Here is a 21,445-nt window from a genome sequence, read left to right as displayed (position 1 = left end):
TAAATCCCTTAATGTTATCCAAGAATAACACCACATTTTAACAATACTCAGTGGCGTATCAAGGTGTATCTATTGGGTGAAGGTGAAAGTGTTACTCACTCAGTCCTGTCTGACTCTGCAACCCCATGGTCTGTAGCCTGCCAGGCTAATCTGTCCATGGAATTCTCCTGGAGTTGGTTACCTTCTCCCGAGATCGAACCAGGGATTAAACTCAGGTCTCCTGCATTGCAGGCAGATTCTTTACCATCTGAGCCACCAGGGGACCAGCCTTCCCCTGGGTACTCAGAAATAAAGGAACTTGTGCTTGGGCTCCTGATCAGACGTCTGTGATTATTAACATTCTTCCGATAGATTAACAATAATCTAATTCAGAATTCTATTTTCTCAAATATCACTACAGATTTTAAGTTCCTTTCTCACTTTTAAACTTGTTTGAAGAAATACAGTCCTTCACCTTCTTAGGGTTGGCAATCTATAGTTCCTCTTTATCACCAAGTTGCATTATATTACATACTTTGCACACACTACTTTTATCCTGACATCTAAGAAAAGACGGCACCTCCTAACTAATGAGACCAAGATTCAGAAAGCTTAAAGAACTTGCCCAAGGGAATGGAGAGTAGGTTTATTTAAAATTAACCTCATTGAAAACTGTAAACTGCATATTGACACAGAAACACAGGAAAAGAACATAAATAAAAGAGAAATCCAAAAAAGTAAAAAAGAATTAGGTGACTCCAAGGATATGCTGTAATAATAAAACTTCCATGTTACATGAAATACAGGTGGGCTGCTCTGACAATCGATGGGTCAAAGGAATCAGGGGGAAATGACTGTTCATGATAATTACATTTTCCAACAGATGAAATTAAACTAGTCGCTTAGGAACTAGATTTGCCTCATTGTTTGAATCCATTAAAGGGGACCCTGCATGAAAGAGTGGGATGCTTTTCCCAGGGCATCTCCACTTTCAGTTTAGTAGTGAGCTCAACCCAGATGGTTCTTTTTTCATGCTTTTTTTTTTTTTTAATTGTGAAAGTCACTCAGTCGTGTCCAACTCTTTGCGACCCCATGTACTATACAATCCATGGAATTCTCCAGGCCAGAATACTGGAATGGGTAGCTGTTTCTTTCTCCAGGGGATCTTCCCAACCAAGGGATCAAACCAAGGTCTCCCGCATTGCAGGCAGATTCTTTAACCAGCTGTTGCCAGGGAAGCAAAAGTCACATAATATAAAAATACTATTTTAACCATATATAATTACACAGTTTAGTGGCATTAAGTATGTTTACATTGTTGTGAAATTCTCACCATCATCCATCTCCTGAATTTTTCACCTTCCTAAACTGAAACTCTGTCCCCATTAAACATCAACTCCCCATCCCCACTCCTCACCTACCTCCCAACCCCCATCACCTGTGGGCCCCTGGCAGCTACCAGCGTACTTTCTGACTCTATGAATTCGACTATTCTAGGTACCTTGTACAAGTGCAATAAACAGTATTTGCCAAATGGTTCTTATAACACCTTCAACTGCAGACTGCTGGTCAGACTGTAAGGATAGTTTCAGAGAAACAGTTCCACAAGCTTTCAAAGTGATACAGCCCAGCCCAGTGTCAGCTTTATAATTCAGAAGAATATATCTTATCCAAGCTGAAAGCTTAAGTGGTTGTGTGCAATATTTTATTGACGTTATTTTTTGTTCAAAAGCCAAATTAAGAAGTGAGTTCATAGTGATTGCTGTGGATGGCTGTAGGGACCAGTTCTTCTAGGTCTGTGATCGACAGTAGATCTGTTTCCTCTGGCACTCCTCTGGGTGAGTGGCATAGTTGTTGAGTCGCCCAGTCGTGTCTGCGACTCCATGGACAGCAGCAGGCCTTGCTGACATAGACTACCAGCTAAAAACATGGGCTTGGCTTTGGACAAACCTGGCCTGGCACCCTGGTTCTACCACTTCAGGGCAGCGTGACCTGGAGTTCTCTGAGGCTCGCTTTCCTGCTTTATAAAAAGGGAACAATAATTTCACCTGTCTGTTAGGACTGTTTTGATGATTAAATAAAACAATGGAGAAGAACTTGCTGTTGTTAATACAGGAAATTCGTGTTTCTGACATCCCCTTCTGAAACTTACAGGCCCCATGGGAGGTTTTGCTTGAGCAGATGGAAACATGGCAGTGATGCAGGGCATACCTGAGGATAGGGCTATTTTCTTAGAAAAACATCTGGTTTTAATACAAGAACTCATGAATGTTGGAGGCTGCTGATTTCCGGACAACTAACAAGTGGCTGAGTTGGGCCTTTACCTTAGGTCTTTCTAGAGTCAAATTCTGTGACCTTTCCCTCTATCATGCTTCCCACCTCTTTTAAATATTTCACCACTTTCCACAATGATTCATTCCTAAATGGGCTTTAACTAATATAAATTTAGAAAGAATTCTGCTGATTTTTTTTTACTTAATTTTAACCAAGTTATCACAAAATGAAATTTTTTTAGGTATCTCATATCTACCAGATAGACAAGAGGAAGAATGATGTCTGCCAACACTTGATCATCTTGGCATCTACTGATTTTTTTAAATTAAAAAAAAAAAACTTTACGGCTTTAGTTTTAAGAAACTAAATTATACAAATGTTAGCAAAACATTTACATTTGGTATGTGCATTTAACCAGCAATTTCCCAGCTCCCAAAATATTTATTTTCAATATCCTTCTCACTTTTTATGGCCTATCTACTCTATTTGAAATCTGCTCAATTTATACAGCCAGTAAATTACTTTTCCATAATTGCAGTAATTACAGTACTCTTCATATGCTCCTACTTATTTCTCAGAATCCTACTATGGGAAAACATTTGAGATGAAGTCCAGACACATTATGAGGGTTTAGGAAACAATAAAAATGTTTCCCCAAAATTAAAAAATATTATTTGAGAATAAATCTGCTCAATAACTACTGGTCCTCAATGAAAGTGTCAAGATGACAAAAGACAAGCAAAGTTGACAGGCTGTCACAGATTTGCAGGAGAATGAGGAGACAAGACATCTAAATGCATGTGGGACCCTGAATTGAGATCTGAAACATGGAAAAGATAAACTCATGGAATTAGAATGAGGTCTGCAGTTTGGTTATGGTTATCAGTGCTAATTCCCTGGTTCTAACTGTTGTACTATATCGTTATACAAGTATGTTGCTAACATTAGGATTACTTTGCCAACAAAGGTCCATCTAGTCAAAGCTATAGTTTTTCCAGTAGTCATGTATGGATGTGAGAGTTGGACTATAAAGAAAGCTGAGCGCCAAAGAATTGATGCTTTTGAACTGTGGTGTTGGAGAAGACTCTTGAGAGTTCCTTGGACTGCAAGGAGATCCAATCAGTCCATCCTAAAGGAAATCAGTCCTAAATATTCATTGGAGGGACTGATGCTGAAGCTGAAACCCCAATACTTTAGCCACCTGATGCGAAGAACTGACTCATTTGAAAAGACCCTGCTGCTGGGAAAGATTGAAGGCAGGAGGAAAAGGGGACGACAGAGGATGAGATGGTTGGATGGCATCACCAACTCGATGTACATGAGCTTGAGTAAGCTCCAGGAGTTGGTGATGGGCAGGGAAGCCTGGCGTGCTGTAGTCCTGCAGTCGCAAAGAGTCGGACACGACTGAGCAACTAAACTGAACTGAACTGAAACATTAGGATAAGATGAATAAAGGGTATATGTGAGCTGTACTATTTTTGCCACTTTTTTGTAAGTTAAAAATTATTTCAAAATAAATATTAACAAATAATTTGATTTCAGGCAGATCAAGGCCAGAGAATAACCATTTGTAAAGCCATTTCTTCACCATAGTTCCTAGTATATAAAACCCACTTGTTAAGCTTAATGCATATACATATATTAATCTCCTTCTAAGTAAGATCCTCTTTGTAATTTTATTCATTCAGCTAAAGGCTTAGGCTCAAGTGTCTCTTTACATGATCAACAAAGAAAGAGTTTTGTGTGTTCAGGAGAATGTAAAGATACTTAAATGAAATAGAGAAACACTCTATGCAAAAGTGACGCACTAATTATGACTCATTTGTTAAAGCATAAAAATATCAGATAGAACATTACCTGACAGACTGTAAGTAAGTGCTCAATAAAAAGGCAAGCCTAAATCTTAAATAAGCTCCTGGATGCCTTCTAGAAGGTAATAATTAGCACAGATTACTGCTGCATTCCCGTATAAATAGACACAGTTAATCAGAGGGATCACAGGCATGTTCCTGAACTGCCATAGCATCTCTCATGCTTCTCTGTCAGATTAAGAAGTTTCACATAAAAAATTTTGATTTTTATCTTATAATCAATTTGCCAAATGAGCCTTAAAGTTTATGATTTTGCTTTTCCAAACTGTAGGTTTCTGCATCTTAAAAAATGCTTGGATGTAGCTTTAAATTCAACTTTTCTTATCTTATATGTTAATGGTTAATTTAATAAGTTTGTGATGAACACAAGCAATCTGACGCCAGTGATCACCGATTAAATGGATAGGAATCCATAGATGACACAGCAGAATTGAAGTGATTTAAAAAAAATAATCCCAAGGCACTCAGGAAAAGTGGAATTTAATATCTACCAATTCCACATGGAAATTAAATGTATACTGAAACTAACCTCTCCAAATTCAAAGGAAAACAATAACAATTCAGCACAATTCATTGTCAGGTTTTTTTTATTTTAAATGTTGTATGGCCACTATTAAACTGTTTGCAACATTGACCTAAAAACCCAGGATTCCTATGTGGGTTAAGAAAAACAAATGGAAATCCTTCCAAAGAGACTGGAAGCCTGCATACAGCCATGGGCTCAACCTTTGATCGGAGCCACATGCTGCAACCTCCAATTATTGTTCTCAGGCGCAACCTTTCCTCTCACTTTATTCTGGCAGCTTTCCAAAGAGGGACAGGTGGTTTTAAGGCATTTTCTTGGGTTACAAATCAAATAATATTTCATGGTTTTCACCTTTAATGGGCTAAGCAGAAGGCATTCGACAAAAGTCACTATAGAGGTTTGGTGAAATAATTTATACTCTAGGGCATTCTTAAATCAGTAACTTGGCAATATGAGATTCAAAAAAAAAAAAAAAAATCTCACTGCTCCTTCCAATGCTGCATTGCAAAAGCTGCATTGTGTGTGCTTGTCTTGCGTCTTGGATGGACTCCATGTTCAGAAACCCATTAATAGATTACATTAGTCCTTACATGTTGCTTTCATTGGTGTCAGCTGTGCTATAAGGCATGCAATGAAGTAAGGGGTTGTTTTCTAATACAGGGCATTCTTGTCACTGAAAGAAACGAGCGCCCCAGAGGCAAGCTTTTTGTAAAATTAATGAATTTCACGCTTCAACATGAAATTCAGAACTTGGAGGTGACCAAAAAACTAGGTGACCCTAGTTTTCATGTGCTAAGAAAGGCAAAAGCCAAAGCCAATAGAAAATAAATTTACTCTTGGGTTGACTGCCACTACAAAATCTCAATGTATATATGATAAATATGACCATCAAAGGGTTCCTGAGTAATGAGGAAATGTATCTTGGGGCTTCCCAGGTGGCACTAGTGGTAAAGAACCTGCCTGCTAATGCAGGAGACGTAAGAGATGTGGGTTCGATCCTGGGTTGGGAATATCTCCTGGAGGAGGGCAAGGTGACCCTCTCTAGTATTCTTGCCTGGAGAATCCCATGGATGGAGGAGCCTGGCAGGCTGCAGTCGATAGGGTTGCAAAGAGTTGGACACAACTTAGCATGCACACATATCTTGAGAACTGATCAAGGCAAGTCTTCATTGTAACATTCTGTTAAGCACTGTCATATTTGCACAGATAACATTCTAACTACACTTAATTAAAGAGGCTGCAGAGTAGGTACAGATAAAGACTCATTCTGAGAATTCATACTGATGAGCAGGCTGTTAAATGTTTAACGTTTAGAGGTAAAGAGAGTATAATTTCACAGGGGAAGAACATGTAGGCACCTGTGTGGTGCCCAGGAGAGGGGATTCTGGGAACAATCTGATGGAGTTTAGTAGAGAAGTTGGCTACAGAATCGTTTGGAGTGGAAACCCTCCAATGGTTCTTGGCATTCTTGTCTTCTATTCAAAGAACACAAAACACTACTATTTTCAGCATCCAGTGGGACATTCCTATTTTGGGTACCACTGTTTCTCAAGTCCAGCAAGGTTTTAAAGAGATGGAAGAAATCCATGTTTGTCATATTCCAAGGTAGCTTTTCTATTGGCCGACAGTATCATCTTTCTTTCATGTGTTTGTCTTAGTCAAATCTGATGTGTTTCTTTCTTTACCCTCTCTTTAGTTGCCTATATTTAGACATGAAGTCCTATAATTTTTTACTTTCACTTCTATCATTAGCACTGTCTTCCTTTCTCCTTCTATGCCCCATTTCAGTGACTGTCTCGCTACCACTGGTCTCATTCATCTGAATTCATCCTTTACTCGCATGCCAAATTATTGCTTAGACCCTGCTATTCCTTGGATGAAAATGTCATGTGACTTGTCATTGCCTACAAGACAAAAGAAAGTCAAGTATTTGACTGACTTTCAAAGCTTCAGCCATCCAGGCCTGACCAATCCCACCTTCCAGCATAGCCAGCAAGTGTGTCTATATCAGCTTGCCTGGTTTCTTCGCAAGCACTTAAGCACATCATGCTTATTCTTATCTCTGCACGACTCTTTTTCCATCTTAGTGTCAACAGATTCTTATTCACCTGAGCAAGAGCAAGGCCCTCTCTGATGGGATGGATTCTGCTTCCCAGGAGCTAAGGAAAATCCAGAAACAGGGTAAGAGGAAGCTTGTGTGATGAAGTGCACTTTCTCTAATCTTGTCCACTTTGATTCTTTCTGATTAACTATCCTCTTACCATTTTCCCTTTGTTTTTTGGCCTGCCTGCCCTGGTTACCTCTTTTGTATGCATGACTCTAGTATAGCAAGTCCCCTACATATGAACAAGTTCTGTTCTAAGAGCATGTTCATAAATCCTATTTGTTTGTAAGTCCAACAAAGTTAGCCTAGGTATCCAACTAACACAATTGGCTATAAAGTACTATACTGTAATCGATTTATAATACTTTTTGCACAAATAATACATAAAGCACAAACAAAAGTAGGGAAGACTTTTTAATCTTGGAGTACAGTACCTTGAAAGGTACAGTAGTACAGTACAGCTGCTGGCATACTGGGGCTGGCATCGGGTGAAGAGGAGAGAAGAGTTACTGACTGGAGGATGGTGCAAAGGTGGGAGATGGTGGAGCTGAAGGATGGTCAGCAGTAGGAGATGGAGGGCAAGCTGCAATTTCATGCACACCTGACGGTGATGAAATGCACGGTCTCATCTTTGAAAGTTTGTGACTTGAAGGTTGATACATGGTGGACTTACTTACCTTGATCTTCTACTGTCTCCTTGCCTACTCTGTTGCTTTCTATTTTCTGCTCATACCTTCATAGGTTATTCACCTCAATGGAAAGCCACATGGCTTCTTCTTCCATGCTACCTTTGCGGACATGTCTGATCCTTCAGATGCATTATCTAGCTTCACTCTCACAAAGCTAAGAGGTGGGTTCTATTATCTCCAGTTTATTGATGTGAAAACACCTGGAGATTTATGACGGTTAAATAATGTTCTTCAAGTCACACATAATAATATACAGTGGAGACAGGATTCAAACTCATGTAGTGATTCAAGGACTACTGCTCATAACTATGCACTTAATTAAACTCCCACTTTGAAAGCATACATGGCATCTCTTTGGAAAATTAGAATTTCTCAGGAATGGGGAGTGCAGTTTTTGCTTCTTTTGTATCTACTATATGCCCAGTCTTGATCTAAGCACAAAAAGGCATCTAATTGCACACTTCTTTGAAGAGAATTAGACGTATTCAGAAGCTGAGCTACATGATGAAAATTATAGATATTTCAATGGTCTAAACTTGTCCGATAGCATAACCATTACCCACTTACAGTGATTAAATTAATTAAATTAATGAAATGAGAAATTTAGTTCCTCAGACATATTAGTCACATTTTAAGTGCTCAAAAGCTACATGTGACTGAACTTAAATTAATCAAAATAAAATACAAATTCAACTGATCAGTCTCATTAGACATAGTTATAGTACTCAGTAGCTATATATGGCTAGCTACTATGTTGGGCAGCTCAGACATAGACTATTTTTATTGATGCAAAAAAATTCTATCGGACAGTGCTCACTATAGTAAATACTCAAGTTCTCCCAATATTTCCCACCTCAATTCATATAGCCAGAGACTCAGAGTTACTTCCTAAACAGTAAAACCTCGGCTCTGAAACCAAAACCTGATAGTTGCAACTTACATGTTGTATGACCTTGGAAATGTCACTTATCTGTACAATGGAAATCATAATATTGACTACTTAATAGGGCTATCATATGGATTAAAAGGGTAAAATGGTTACAGTATTGCCTGATAGAAAGTAAATGTCCAATATCTGTTAGCTTTTATTGCTATGTATGTCATGTTTTCCAAATGGAACCAAGAACCATATAAAAAGAGGAATAAAGTTTCTTACAACTCTCTCATAGTTTTAGAATTGGATACTATAATCATAGGTAAGTAGCAAGACACACTTCAACATTCAACCTCTCATAGACACCCTTGAGGAGTATATATGTGGATCTCAACCAATAAATGGTAGTATTAGACATATATTAAATTGGGTTACCGTGAGCTTGCCAAATATTTTATATTCAGAAACAGCAGTTCAATAGAAAATACTACAAGGCTCATGAATGAAGGGATGTATGTATATATATATTTCACTTTGTGGAATCACTTTTTAGAAGTCAGCTCCTATGCATGATCCACACCTTCCAAGTGCACTGTGTACTGGTATTTGTAGAATTACTCCTCCCGGATATTCTTAGGACTATTGTTGATTTCGGTTTTCCCATCTGGTTGGGTTTTATACATAGATTTTGGACTATGGAATACATTTCTATGACTATGTTAACCCAGAAGAATTCGGAACACAAAACTACGGTAAGATAAAGAACTCATCTAAAAAAAAAAAGTTTAAGACTTTGAATTTAGCAAACCAGGAGCCATATGCATAAGTTTTAAGATCAAGAACTCCAAACTGCCCTCACCCGCTGATTGTCATGGATTCTCAGAAAACTCCCTTTCTTGAAGTCAGTAAACTCTCTTATAGAAGAGTGATTCTGCTTCCAATGGAGACCTTACTTTTTCAAGCTAGTATGAAGTTACTTGTGATAGATATAGGGCTGAGGTAAGACAGGAGTCACTTTCTGACTTAGTCAATCTCAAAACCACATCAACTCTGGCGGCCAAAGAGGTGATAGTTGCTACTTCCAAAACTCTATTACATCTATTAGCTTATTCATCCCACTTGATATTATTTTGAGGTCTCTCACTAAATCAGTTAATTTCCTGAGCATTGAGATTTTAGAGGTGAATACTGTCTGGGTTTTTGGTGTTTTTGTCTTTTGGGGTTTTTTTTTGACATTAATTATCAGTGTTATCTTTCTAGAAGATCCCAGCACTTTAAAGAATGAAAATATGATACTTATATCTCTTCTTGGGGTAATGTCAAATATTCACTGGCTTATTTTTTCACTTCTCTTTCTAATTTTCACTTATTCAGGGGTTATAATAAAGGAAATTCTTAGTGTAGCAAATTGTTTAAATCCATGCAAAGGAAAAAAAAATCAAGGATATATCTTTTTATGTGGGATTTATATATAAGCTGTTATTTGAAGGACAAGTCATATTTCATGCTCTATTTTAATTTAAATTCTCTCCTGGCTATCTTACTACATATCTAGACACAATATTTTTAAGTGACTTACCAGTTCACAGTTTTCATATACCATGAAGGATTTCAAAAGTTTCAATTACTCCCAAGGACATTTTTTACCAATTTCCCTTTCAGAGTAACCAATGAAAACATGTTTTTAACCATCAGAATAATTCCTAGGGCCGTCTCTTCTAACCTGGCTTCACCTCTGGTTCCTTGGAGTATTTGCTCATGATAAACAATCCACAAAGAAAAGAAGATAAAAAGAAAACAGTTCAAAAAGATTTTTTATAATTGTAAAAGAAATAAGCCTGAGGAAAAATGACAAGCATTAAGATGTGATTAGCAGCTCTACCTTTTTTTTTTTTTTTTTTTTAAATTTTGGCTGCACAGCTTGTGAAAATGAAAGTTGCTCAGTTGTGTCTGATTTTTTGCCACGTTATGGGCTACACAGTCCATGGAATTCTCCAGGTCAGAATACTAGGGTGAATAGACTTTCCCTTCTCCAGCAGATCATCCCAACCCAGGGATCGAACCCAGGTCTCTGGCACTGTAGGCAGATTCTTTACAAACTGAGGTATTTTATATTTGTTAAAGAAATAAGCCTGAGGAAAAACGACTAAAGCATTAAGGCATAATTAGCAGCTCTATCTTTTTTTTTTTTTTTTTTAATTTTGGCTGCACAGCTTGTGGGGTCTGTTACATGACTGGGGATGGAACCTGGGCCATAACAGTGCAAGTATGAATCCTAACTACTAGGCCACCAGGGAACTACAGTAGCTCTACTTTTGAGATAATAATGAATTAAAGGAACTTTTAGAACAATTGGAGGACATATTTATACCTAATGTATTTCTACTTAAGATCTAATTATATCTATTTAACATAAATGTTATGTCTATGGGAAATGAAGTCCAAGTACCCTGGTTTAACAATACTATTATTAAGATGTTTTAATAAAGTATGGCAGCATCATACAAGGACCTATTACTTGGGTTAAAATAAAGATTTTCCCTATTAATCAAGACTCTCAAAGGGATTTGCATATTTTAGGAGTTTACTCCTTTCCTCCCTTTATTCATTAAATTGTTCACCACATGAAGGATTTTTGGTCACAGTGGTCCTAGGACTTGTTATAAGGTCATTATTTGTAAGCAATCATGTGTTATTTTAATTTTTTAATTAATTTTTATTGGAGTATAGCTTCTTAACAATGCTGTGTTAGTTTCTACTGTACGACAAAGAATCAGCTAGACATACACATATACAGCCTCTTCTTTTTGGATTTCCTTCCCATTTAGGTCACCACAGAGCTCTGAGCAGAATTTCCAGTGCTATACAGTAGGTTCTCAGCAGTTATCTATTTTATACATAGCATCAACAGTGTTTTAATGTTGTCTTTAACAATTCGCTAACTTCACCCTATTTATATTTCTTGTTTTCTAGTTTCTGCAACAGAACCCTTTTTTTTCTACCTCATATTCCTCTTATTTCCTGAAATTGGAATTGCTAAGACTGTCAGTGGGCTAATGGTAGTGTTTGATTTTTGTCTGCATTTCTGGGAGCTATTTAACTTGAAATCTGTTGAATTCCATTGTAAAGAATCATCAAATATTTTCTCGTGGCATGCCCCAAACCAGACATCTTGTGTTGTAGCTTGAACTTGAAAACATGACAGTGAAAACTATCACATTACTAAAATCAGATGTCGATTATTAAAAACAAGTACTTTCTGTTATAATTATCAAATTAAACCATTTCTATGGGAAACACTGAAATTGAAAGCAAAATGTGAAATCGCCAACACAAAGGAAATTCTCTAGCCACTTTCAATCATTTTGATGTGCTCGGCTTGCTCCTGGTAAACTAAATTCTTCTGTCCCTGGTTCTCATAGAAATTGGAGAGCAGGATAAGGCAGAAGAGGTATTTCAGTGAACTTCCCATTGTAAATGGAACATCTTGTATCCTAAAGAATGTTGTACTTGCAATAATTGATATGCCTTGTTGCAGGCCATTGGTGGTGTCATATTATACTGCACCATGAATTCCAACTTGAAACTCTAGAATATCGTATTTGTGGGAAATGGAGTAAGTACAATTATAAGTTGTATAGAAGTTGAGTGTGTGGGAACTGGAAGAAATGGATGAACAGAAGTTGGCACTGGGGACCCAGGAAATACATATGCATACCTTAGAAGGACTACTTGTCTACTGCACCAAGTAATTTTAGTTTCATGTGCTTTGCCTGCTTTGATCCATGGGAAAGTCTGCTTGAGACTTTCAGAATGGAAATTGCAGTGCCATGAATCCCTTGAGCTGTTGCCTCAAGATTAGCAATAGTAAGTGTTCAGAGGTTGGGAAATGCCTCCTTCCCTCTGTGTTTGCTGAGTCGCCCCCTACATTAAACCACCCTTAAGACATTAACCCTACTGTGCCACATAGCAATATTTTCACATATGTAGAGTTCAGAAGGAAACCACTCTCCAAAAGTAGGAAATTGATAACAAATGCTGCTCATGAAAGGCTTCTGGGTACCAGCCAACTGTTTTCTTTCTTTCTGTTTTTTTTTTTTTTTCCCTTCTCAATGAGTAGTTAGCACTGCTTATGCATTCTGCCAGCATTACAGAGAGAACACAGCATATGATAAATGTCCAGGAGAAACGAGAAATGTTGAATCAATAACTATAGAAAGAAGGCAGGGGTTTGGGAGGGGTTAGATTTCAACTGATAGAAAATAAAGTAATTCTGTTTTTCTTTTTTTTTTTTTTTTAATCTTTCTTGGTGCTTTTAAGAATGCACAAGGGCAAACGTAAGTTCTGTAGCTAATGGTGAGACCAGATTCTACAATAATTGCCTTGACTTTTGTTCTTCAGTTTTAGAGTTGTGTTTCTGGCCTGTTTTATTGAATAGGCTCTTGTCTTCTACAAAGCAGAGATGAAGAAGTCTTGAAAGTTTGCTGCTAACTACAGTTCTTGAAATGATTTTCTATGTTTAGGGTCTAGAGGTTTTTGAGACATGGGATTTAAATATATCAGCCAGAGTCATATTTACTATAGAATTCTTTAAAACTAAAAAAAGTATCAGATTTATATTATAGGACTTCATGCTTAAGAAAGTCTTTAAAAGAGGAGCATCTTACACAAATGCTTGAAATACTTCCTTGTGTGTATTCTGTATCCTTCTGAAATGCAACATCTCACAGTCCACTTATTTTATAAAAAGTGAACCCAAGTTTATTTATAAGAAATGATACATATTTATCTAGCAACATTTTCCCCAAATAGAAAGTAGCAAATACACTAAATACCTTGAGGGTGAAATGACTCTTGCGGGTCCTAAGAAAGTCATCTGTGTCCCCAAGTGGCCATTTATAATGGGACACAAGTCCTTTGACTGACCTAACACACCTTCCTTGCGGCTGGCTTTAATTTACAACTTGATAGCAGCTGTCACAGTGAAAGAACCAGGCTCATTACCTGATTTGTTTCTGCCATCCCTGCACTCATCCAGGGATATGCACTTTTTAAATGACTGAATTAGTCATACTTCCATTAAACGAGTAGACCTACAGATTAACACAGAATAGCCTCTTACTGCATTCCCTTCCATGCCTCTGCCTACTTGTTTTCATTTACTCCATTCAATAGACATGAACTGAGCCATGTTCTTAGTAGGCAGGTTCTTACTGGCTTGACTCCCTTGCTTAAATCAGAGCAAGGTCCATACTAGACATTCAGTAAACATTGCTGGATTTATGAATGAATGAGAGGGTGAATGAATAGTATCCACTGCATTGTCTCTTGGCCTAGCACAGATGTAGTACTTACCTTAGGTTTCATGTTTGATGTTGTCACGCCAGGTTTCTGTCTTGAGACTTCGTTTGTTTGAAAGGAGGAAGCCCAGAGAATTTGATATCATTGGTTTGTCTGATCTATGAGTGCAAGGCCTAAAGGCCTAAATTAAATACAAACTGCCTTTCTGTCTCTCTCTCATTGGAGGGTATCAATAGATCAGGGAACTCAACCTTTTCTGGACAAAAATGAATGCACATCTTCCAAATCTTATCAATTCAAGTCCATGTCAATGGTGGTGAGAGTGGATCATAAACCATGTCAAAAATTAAACAAATAAGTATTTAAGAACCACTGATAGATCATGCTACACCTATTGAAGTTGTCACAAAGATTTGCTAATACTTGGAGCCTGTAAGGTAACAATTGTATGTATTATGGCTGCTCAACATCAATTGTGTTTGACAATGGTAATTCAATACTTAGTCATAGAATGAGTACTTTATTCTATACTTATCAAGCTAGGGCTTCTCTGACACCCCCAGATGAAGTTAAGTCCCCCAGAGAAGTAGACACTTAGGATCCTGAGTCTCTATTTTTATAACACCTCATCACAGTTGATTATAATTAATTTAACTATATTCAATTCCCTGAGGGCAAAAAAAAAAAAATATGTTTCTAGCTTATTCAATATAATGACTTGAATTAATATGTTAAGATTATAAGCATCTTACAAACTAGAATAACCTAAAACCTTAAGCTCCAGTGTTGGGAAAAAAACATGGTAAGGTCTCACTTCTACATGGAACTATAGAGATAATTTCGCCTTCTATTTATAGTAATAAGCCTCCTGAAACATTTCAGTGTTTAAAAAAAGTACAGAACAACATGGAATCCATCTTTGGTCTCACCAATATGTGCCTCTCCTCACCTACAAAAACTTTTTTTTCCCTAATTCTCACAGTCTATTCTATTCTCTCGTTATAGAAGGTACCAGATGTTTGGGGGAGGCTGTTCCACACATCCTAGATTTTAAAATAGAAGCAAGATCTATTGTAGCTATATAATGTAACTTCAGCCTTAACTTCTGTGCTCACCAGCTAGGTGTAATCTGCAATGTGGTTACTCGTCAATGAAACTGTTCTTATCTGTGGAATGCTGGTATCCATGCCAAACACTCAAAAGAACCACAGGATATTACTGAAATGGCACGTTCTGTCCACGATCCGTTTCCCTCTAGGAAATTTTATTTATTTTTATTTATTTATGTTTTCCCTCTAGGAAATTTTAATTTACATAAACACTTTTCAAGAAAACCCTTTTGCATTTAGACAACCATTAAAAACCAGGCTAGAATAAGCTGACTATGAATATACAGCAACACCTGGGGTAAGTGCCTAAAAGAGACTGTCAGTACCCTCAAATTATTCTCCTACTGCACTGTTTCAAAGAGGGAACCAGCTAAAAGCCACTCTCACATCCCTCTGCTCCTGGGGGCTGTGGGAAGGGGGGCAGGGGGCTTGGATGCAGCAAGTGGGAGATACAGTGGGTTGAAGCCCGCTTGGGCTTTTGTACTGGGGAATCCCGCATGCACCTAGGCAGCAGCGGACACCTCCAGAGAGAGGCGAACCCAGGCTTTCATGTACCCTACAGTGGAGCTGGCAGCATCTTCTTCAAAGCTGCCAGCGACTTAAAAAAAAAAGAAAAACAAACTCCTTACTTAAAGAAGGAAAAAATAAGTTCTTTTTTAAATAATAATAAGAATCTTTTGAGCTGGGTCTTCCCTACTTTAACAGAGCTAAAATTTCTAAAGAACTATGAAAATATACCACAAGTAGCACTCCTGATTTTTTTCCCTAGGATTAAAAAAAAGAAACAAAAAAACTGCAGCACTTCATAAGTGAATGTGAATACCACTGGGGTTTTTACCTGAACACTTAAAACATTTCACTTTATCAGCAAAGTGTCTTTCTTTTGACATAATGCAGACACCAACTGAATTCTAAATCGTCACAAATCACTTTCAATTAATTCGTGGCATTGTAAAGATTATGAGAATGTGCCACCAATTCAATCCTCGTTGTGACTGCTGGTTGATTGCGTGCCACTGTTAACCGTTTAGATGAGCACATAATAAAAAAACAACCGATAAAATGTATAAACCAGGACATTAATGTGGTAGACAGAGACAGCACGTGCAGTTGACAGCAGTAGGAATGAAGGGTTTGATGACGAAACGCTGGAAGTCTAAGAGCGATGGGATGCAGGTGCTGAGCAGAGAGGGGGCTATTATATATAATTTTTGTTGAATTACTAATCTGCTCACTGATCTTTGCTGCTGCATTCGTGAACACTGTAATACTGTCATCTTGGATGTATCTGTGTGGAAAATGGACTTGGCACATTTGACTAATTCATGTAATAAGTTGGTGAACTCACACCTCACATCTAGACAAGTATTGGCAAGAACAGAATTTGCCCTATAAGTCTATCCAGGTGGTCAATTCTCAATGCCGCAGCCAAACCCAAGGTAAGAAAACTGGAAGAATTTTCTTAGCGATCTCTAGGACTAATAAAAAAGGATATAGCGGAGCAAGGGCTATGAAATATATTAATGTAGGCCCAACTACCAGCTTCCCTTCAAACATATGGTAAGACACCACAGGTAACCCCATCATAGATTCAAATTTCAAAGTTCAAATTTTAGTTTTTAAATCAAATGATTTTTTAGGCATTCCATTTCACATCAAGTTGGCACCTAGGAAAACCAGCTGATTGAAGTATAAGGATTTGTTTCATGTTGAAACAGCCAGCAACACTGAGAAAAAATGTCAATCAAGAAGTCACTGTTGCTCTTACAAGTTAACAAGCTCATATTCTCATTTTTGATCATGTCCTGCTCTATTTAACAAAATCCACATGCCTACTTTCATCAGTAAATTGCAAGCTGACCAAAACAGTTTGACTGCGTTATGCATTATGGCAATTTTAACCCAACAGTATGAATAATTTTTATGATTCAAAAGTGATGATGCTATGAGACTATCTGTTTTTTTTAATAGGTACACCTTTTTAGATTTCTTGATGTGAGTACTTTAATGTGGTAACCTTAAGCTTTCTTTATTTATAGTTTGCATTTAACTTACAGATTTGTTTTACTTTTACCACTCAATGATTTATACAGTTGTTTCAGTTTAGGCTTTACATATGTAAGTGATAATATGATTATACCAATATACTACATGTGAATTACTTTTTCCTTTTGAATTGAGTAGGCTAATGAAGGATGCAAGTGTTTTTAAATTAGCATTATTTAGGTAGAACGTCTTTGCCAAAATTCATCTAAACTTATATTTTAGAAGCTCAGGCTTATGTGTCTAAAAAATTCATACTCCTCTCAAAAATCTTAGCAAAGGACAAAAATCTTAGCAAAGAATCACACCTTTTTGGGTTAGAAAGGTACCTTAATGATTAACCTTTAAAAAACCCCCTCATTTCTCAAATGAAGTAACTCAAGATTATACAAATAGATTTTGTCCTCCCACTGAAGAGAAAGAGTAGAATATGTCAATTTATTCTCTCGGTAATGATTTCTGAGATCTTTGTTAGATTACTTCCATTTGGATCTACCCACTCTAAAATCTTTCTAAAACTTTACAACCATTTTCTTTGGCCTTCATAAGGAAAGCAGTGTGTTAGCTAATGAGTTTTTCTGCCAAGGCTGACTGCACATTTTTGCTAAGGTTTCTTTGCATTCTGATGCACCTTTTTCCTTTCCTACCCAAATCTGAGATGTCAGAAGGCTTTACGCAAGACTTCTAGTTTAGAGGGTTGCATAAATGATGAAGTCCCTCTGAGGCTGAGGAATGCCACTGTTATTGGCCCCACTCTGCTTGTCACAATGCAACCCCAGTAAATGCAGTTGAAAACTACTTTTATTTGAAGGCCATTTGACAGAGGGGGAGAAAACACATTTACTCTTTCAAGGCCTGTGTATTTTCCTGGGAGAAGCCTGCCTATGAAATTTGTCCTTTTATCCTTGGATAGCAACTTGGGAAATATCTTTTGGCAGTGCAGTCTCCTGAGTGGTTTCTACATCTCCAGACCACAGCAGTGATTCACAGACCTACTCTGTAACTCCCCCACCTCCCTCCCGCCTCCCTTTTAAAGACGGGAAGGCTGTTTCATGCTGCTGTGCTGAAAACATTCTTCTCTGGAGGCTGAGGAAGAAAATCTGCATATTTCAGCAAAAATATTGAGCTATTTTCACCATAGATGTTTAAGGCAGGAACTGTTTACTAATATCTGTGATTATGCTGAGACACTACAATAAGAAAGAGACAGGACTGTGGGCTTTTTCTTAAAACAAGATTCTTTTCTAATGTGTCCCTTACTCACAGGTGCTCCCAGAAATTCAACAAGATTACTTCTATCTTCATCAGACAGATCAGCTACTGCAATACAGCTGGCTCCTACTATCTTCAACAGGACTGTCCATCACAATAGACCAAGAAGTCTTATTTTTCAGGATTAAAAAAAATGAAGAAAAATGCAACATAATATTTATGATTTTCTAAACACACACACTCTCTCTCTGTGTTTCAATCCTCCTAGTCTCTACAAGTCATCACCACTTTGGACCTGCCCATCAGGCCCCATGAACACCTGCTATCCTCACATCCCTCTGCTTGAATCCATGGGGATGCTTCTTACCTATAAACAGGTTCCACTCGGTGTCGAGATCAGCTTGATTTGCCAGGCAGCCCTTCATGACATTGAGGCAGTAGTTGTTGCATGGTCTCACAGTGGGGAGTCCTCGACAATAAGCGCAGTATAGCATCTTCATAAGGGCACGGATGCAGCCTGGGGTTGGGCTGACCTAAAGATTTATTGGAAAAAAAAAATCAGGAATAAGAAGGATGGAAGGGGACAAAAAAGAAGTGACTCATTTTCTCCTTGAAAACGAAAAACAAAACAGAACAGTGAAATGGCTCTGATAAACCTTCAACAGCTGGGCAGCAGGCTAAAGGAGCCATTAGAATCTTAGTCCTTTGCAGTACTTAATCATGAAGTCAGCCAATTCCTCTTTAATACTTCTGTTCAGTATAGGAATAATCATTTTTCTTGAATTGTCCTTGCCAACATTTTGATATCTATGTCATTGCAATTTAGCCCTAAAACCTAGACACTGTTTCAATGAAATAGAACATGCAATGAGATAATGCATGTGAAAGCAATTTCCAAAGTTAACAGCCCCATAAAAATGAAGGTATTATTAAAGTTTAATGTGACACCTTTGGAAAATTTTCCAACTGGTTATTTGACCCTGTTTCTAAAGGAGGTTGGCAGATACACTTCCTTTGTACATAACTTTTTAAAAAGGATCAATATCAACTTGTCTGGGATTTCTGAGATCCAGGCCTGTTGAGAAGCAGTGGAACTGCCAAGACATCATCTTCAGGCATCTGAAGCTTTGCAGTTCTGGGAACTTTGGAAGATGGATCCAGGGTTGACTATGAAGAGAAATTCTTGCAGCAATTCAGAGGAGCTACTAATCCACCTATAATGAAGTGCTATTTGCCTTGAATACGATAAGCAGTGAATGGTTCTAAGTTAATCCATTCTAAACCAATCAGGTCTTTTTTAGACTCACTGAAAATTCCAATCTGACTTTTAAGAGGACAGAATATTTAAAATGGAATGGACCAAAACCAGAAAAAAAAAATACAGAAAGCCCTTTTTCATGTCTGGATACAAACATTGTTATTTAGTCAATAAGTCATGTCCAGCTCTTTGCAGTCCTATGGAACTATAGCCCGCCAGGCTCCTCTGTCCATGGGATTTCCCAGGCAAGGATACTGGAGTGGATTGCCATTTCCTTCTCCAGGGAATCTTCCCAACCCAGGGATCCAACCCGTGTCTCCTGCATTGCAGGCTGATTCTTTACCACTGAGCCACTAGGGAAGCCAGATACAAACATTTGTGACGTATTTTTCAGACATTCCATATAACATCGACGGTTTAGTCAAGTAACTACCTGTTTCTGTTCTTGTGCTCTTGCTCTGAAGACAAGTCTAATTTCTATTGTTTGGATTTTCTGGAGAGTTAAAGTCTTATTGGCTAGACCTGGGCCCCAGGTGACAATTACATGCCCAGAGACTTCAGATACTGACAAAGCATGACGCCAATGTAAAGATAGGGCAGTAAAAAGGTATTTCCATATAAATGGATATTTTCCACTACCACAGCTTATCTCCATCATTTTATCCTTTGCCTGGAAACTATATTTGAGGTTTCTAATGCAAGAATTTGGTTTCTGTAACATTTTCTTAATTTTCTGGTGTACATTGTAAAAAATTAATAAACAAAACCCTCAATTAAATAGAGTTGGGAGACCAGAAGGGGGAGCTATCACACCTGCAACAATAGCAGAGACGAGGACCCAGCCAATGAAAAGCCAAGGACTCTATTCACTAGAACAGAGCTCCCAACTTCCTTTTCTCCTCCAAAAAGGTGCCCTCCTTTCTTTTTTGAATTGAGTTCTCTGCTGATCCTGAATAAACCCATCTGTGCTGGAGAAATATTTGGCAGTCTATTTGATTCAGACCAAGAAAAATGACAAAGTCCTTAAGTTATTATTTCAAGAAATGAAGCCATCTATTGTCTATCTATCATCTACCTATCTATCATCTATCTATCTATCATCTATCATCTATCTATGCACCAAAAGCTCCTGTTATCCTCTTCATTTTTTTGTATTTTCTTTCCAAAATTTTGTGAAAATTTTCTTCACTGATTTTTTTTCACACATCTCTCTTTCTCATCCATCCATTAATCCACCTTAGTTTTAATGCATTTCATAGTAAAGGATTATCATTTTGATTTTTAATTTTCTTGATAATTTAATGTTGGCTTTAATAAAATAGAATTAACCTGATCAACGATAGAAGGTTAGCACTTTAAGTAGTCCAAATCAAATAAGCACAGTAGAATATAATTGGCTTTTTTACATTAAAAAAAAAAAGGAGAATGGTTTAGTATCCACTAATGCTAGGATTTACTTTCCATCAACAAAACCAACAGAAATGAGAACAAAAGAGAGGAGTCTGGTGACTTTTCTTCTGAGCTCTTATCAGTTCCACCATATCTACCTCTCCAGATAGGACTGCTGTTGTTCACTCGCTGAGTTGTGTCGGACTATTTGTGACCCCGTGGACTGAAGCATGCCAGGCTTCCTGGGTTCAATCTCTGGGTTCGCAAGATCCCCTGGAGAAGGGAATGGCTACCCACTCCAGTATTCTTGCCTGGAGAATCCCATGGACAGAAGATACCGTCCATGGGGGTCGCAAAGAATCAGACATGACGGGGCAATTAAGTTTCACTTTTTGAAATAGGATATTCTGTTGAAAATGCCAAATTTTATCCACAATTGAGCAGAATTTAAAAAAAAAAACTTTATCCACATGTATCCCATATCATTCACAGAAAATAGAGAAATTCTGTATGTGAAATTCCAAATTCTTATACATTTTACTCATTTGGTATGGTTGCAGTCCTGCAAACCATTGTTCATAGCACTTTAATTTTCATAGCTTTGCAACTACTCTCCTGACCTGATGCCTTTCTCCAGAGACCTACCCTATTTTCACCAAAGGTAGCTAAGCTATTTCTTCCCTTGACTCTGCTGAATGTTTGATTTCCTTGTCACTGGTGTTATATAAAGCTTTGCCGTTTCTTACTCAATGTGCCAGTTTAAAGCCTAGTTATTAGTCTCTCAGTAGTGTCTGACTCCTTGAACCCCATGGACTA

At 37.7% G+C, this 21,445-nt stretch overlaps 1 protein-coding gene across 1 annotated transcript in view; it reads right to left on the bottom strand.

Moving 5' to 3' along the window:
• The window catches only part of GPC6 (glypican 6), a 1,191,916-nt gene that overhangs the window by 363,065 nt on the left and 807,406 nt on the right, over positions 1-21,445 (bottom strand). The window contains exon 4 of the mRNA XM_043892444.1: positions 18,350-18,515. Within this exon, the coding sequence (XP_043748379.1) occupies positions 18,350-18,515 (166 nt within the window). The remainder of the gene's footprint in view (positions 1-18,349; positions 18,516-21,445) is intronic.

This window comes from Cervus elaphus, chromosome 30 (assembly GCF_910594005.1).
Source record: "Cervus elaphus chromosome 30, mCerEla1.1, whole genome shotgun sequence".
NCBI classification, from domain to species: Eukaryota; Metazoa; Chordata; class Mammalia; order Artiodactyla; family Cervidae; genus Cervus; species Cervus elaphus.
Note: the sequence above shows the minus strand (reverse complement) of the source record. Positions and strands in the feature narration are given on the sequence as shown.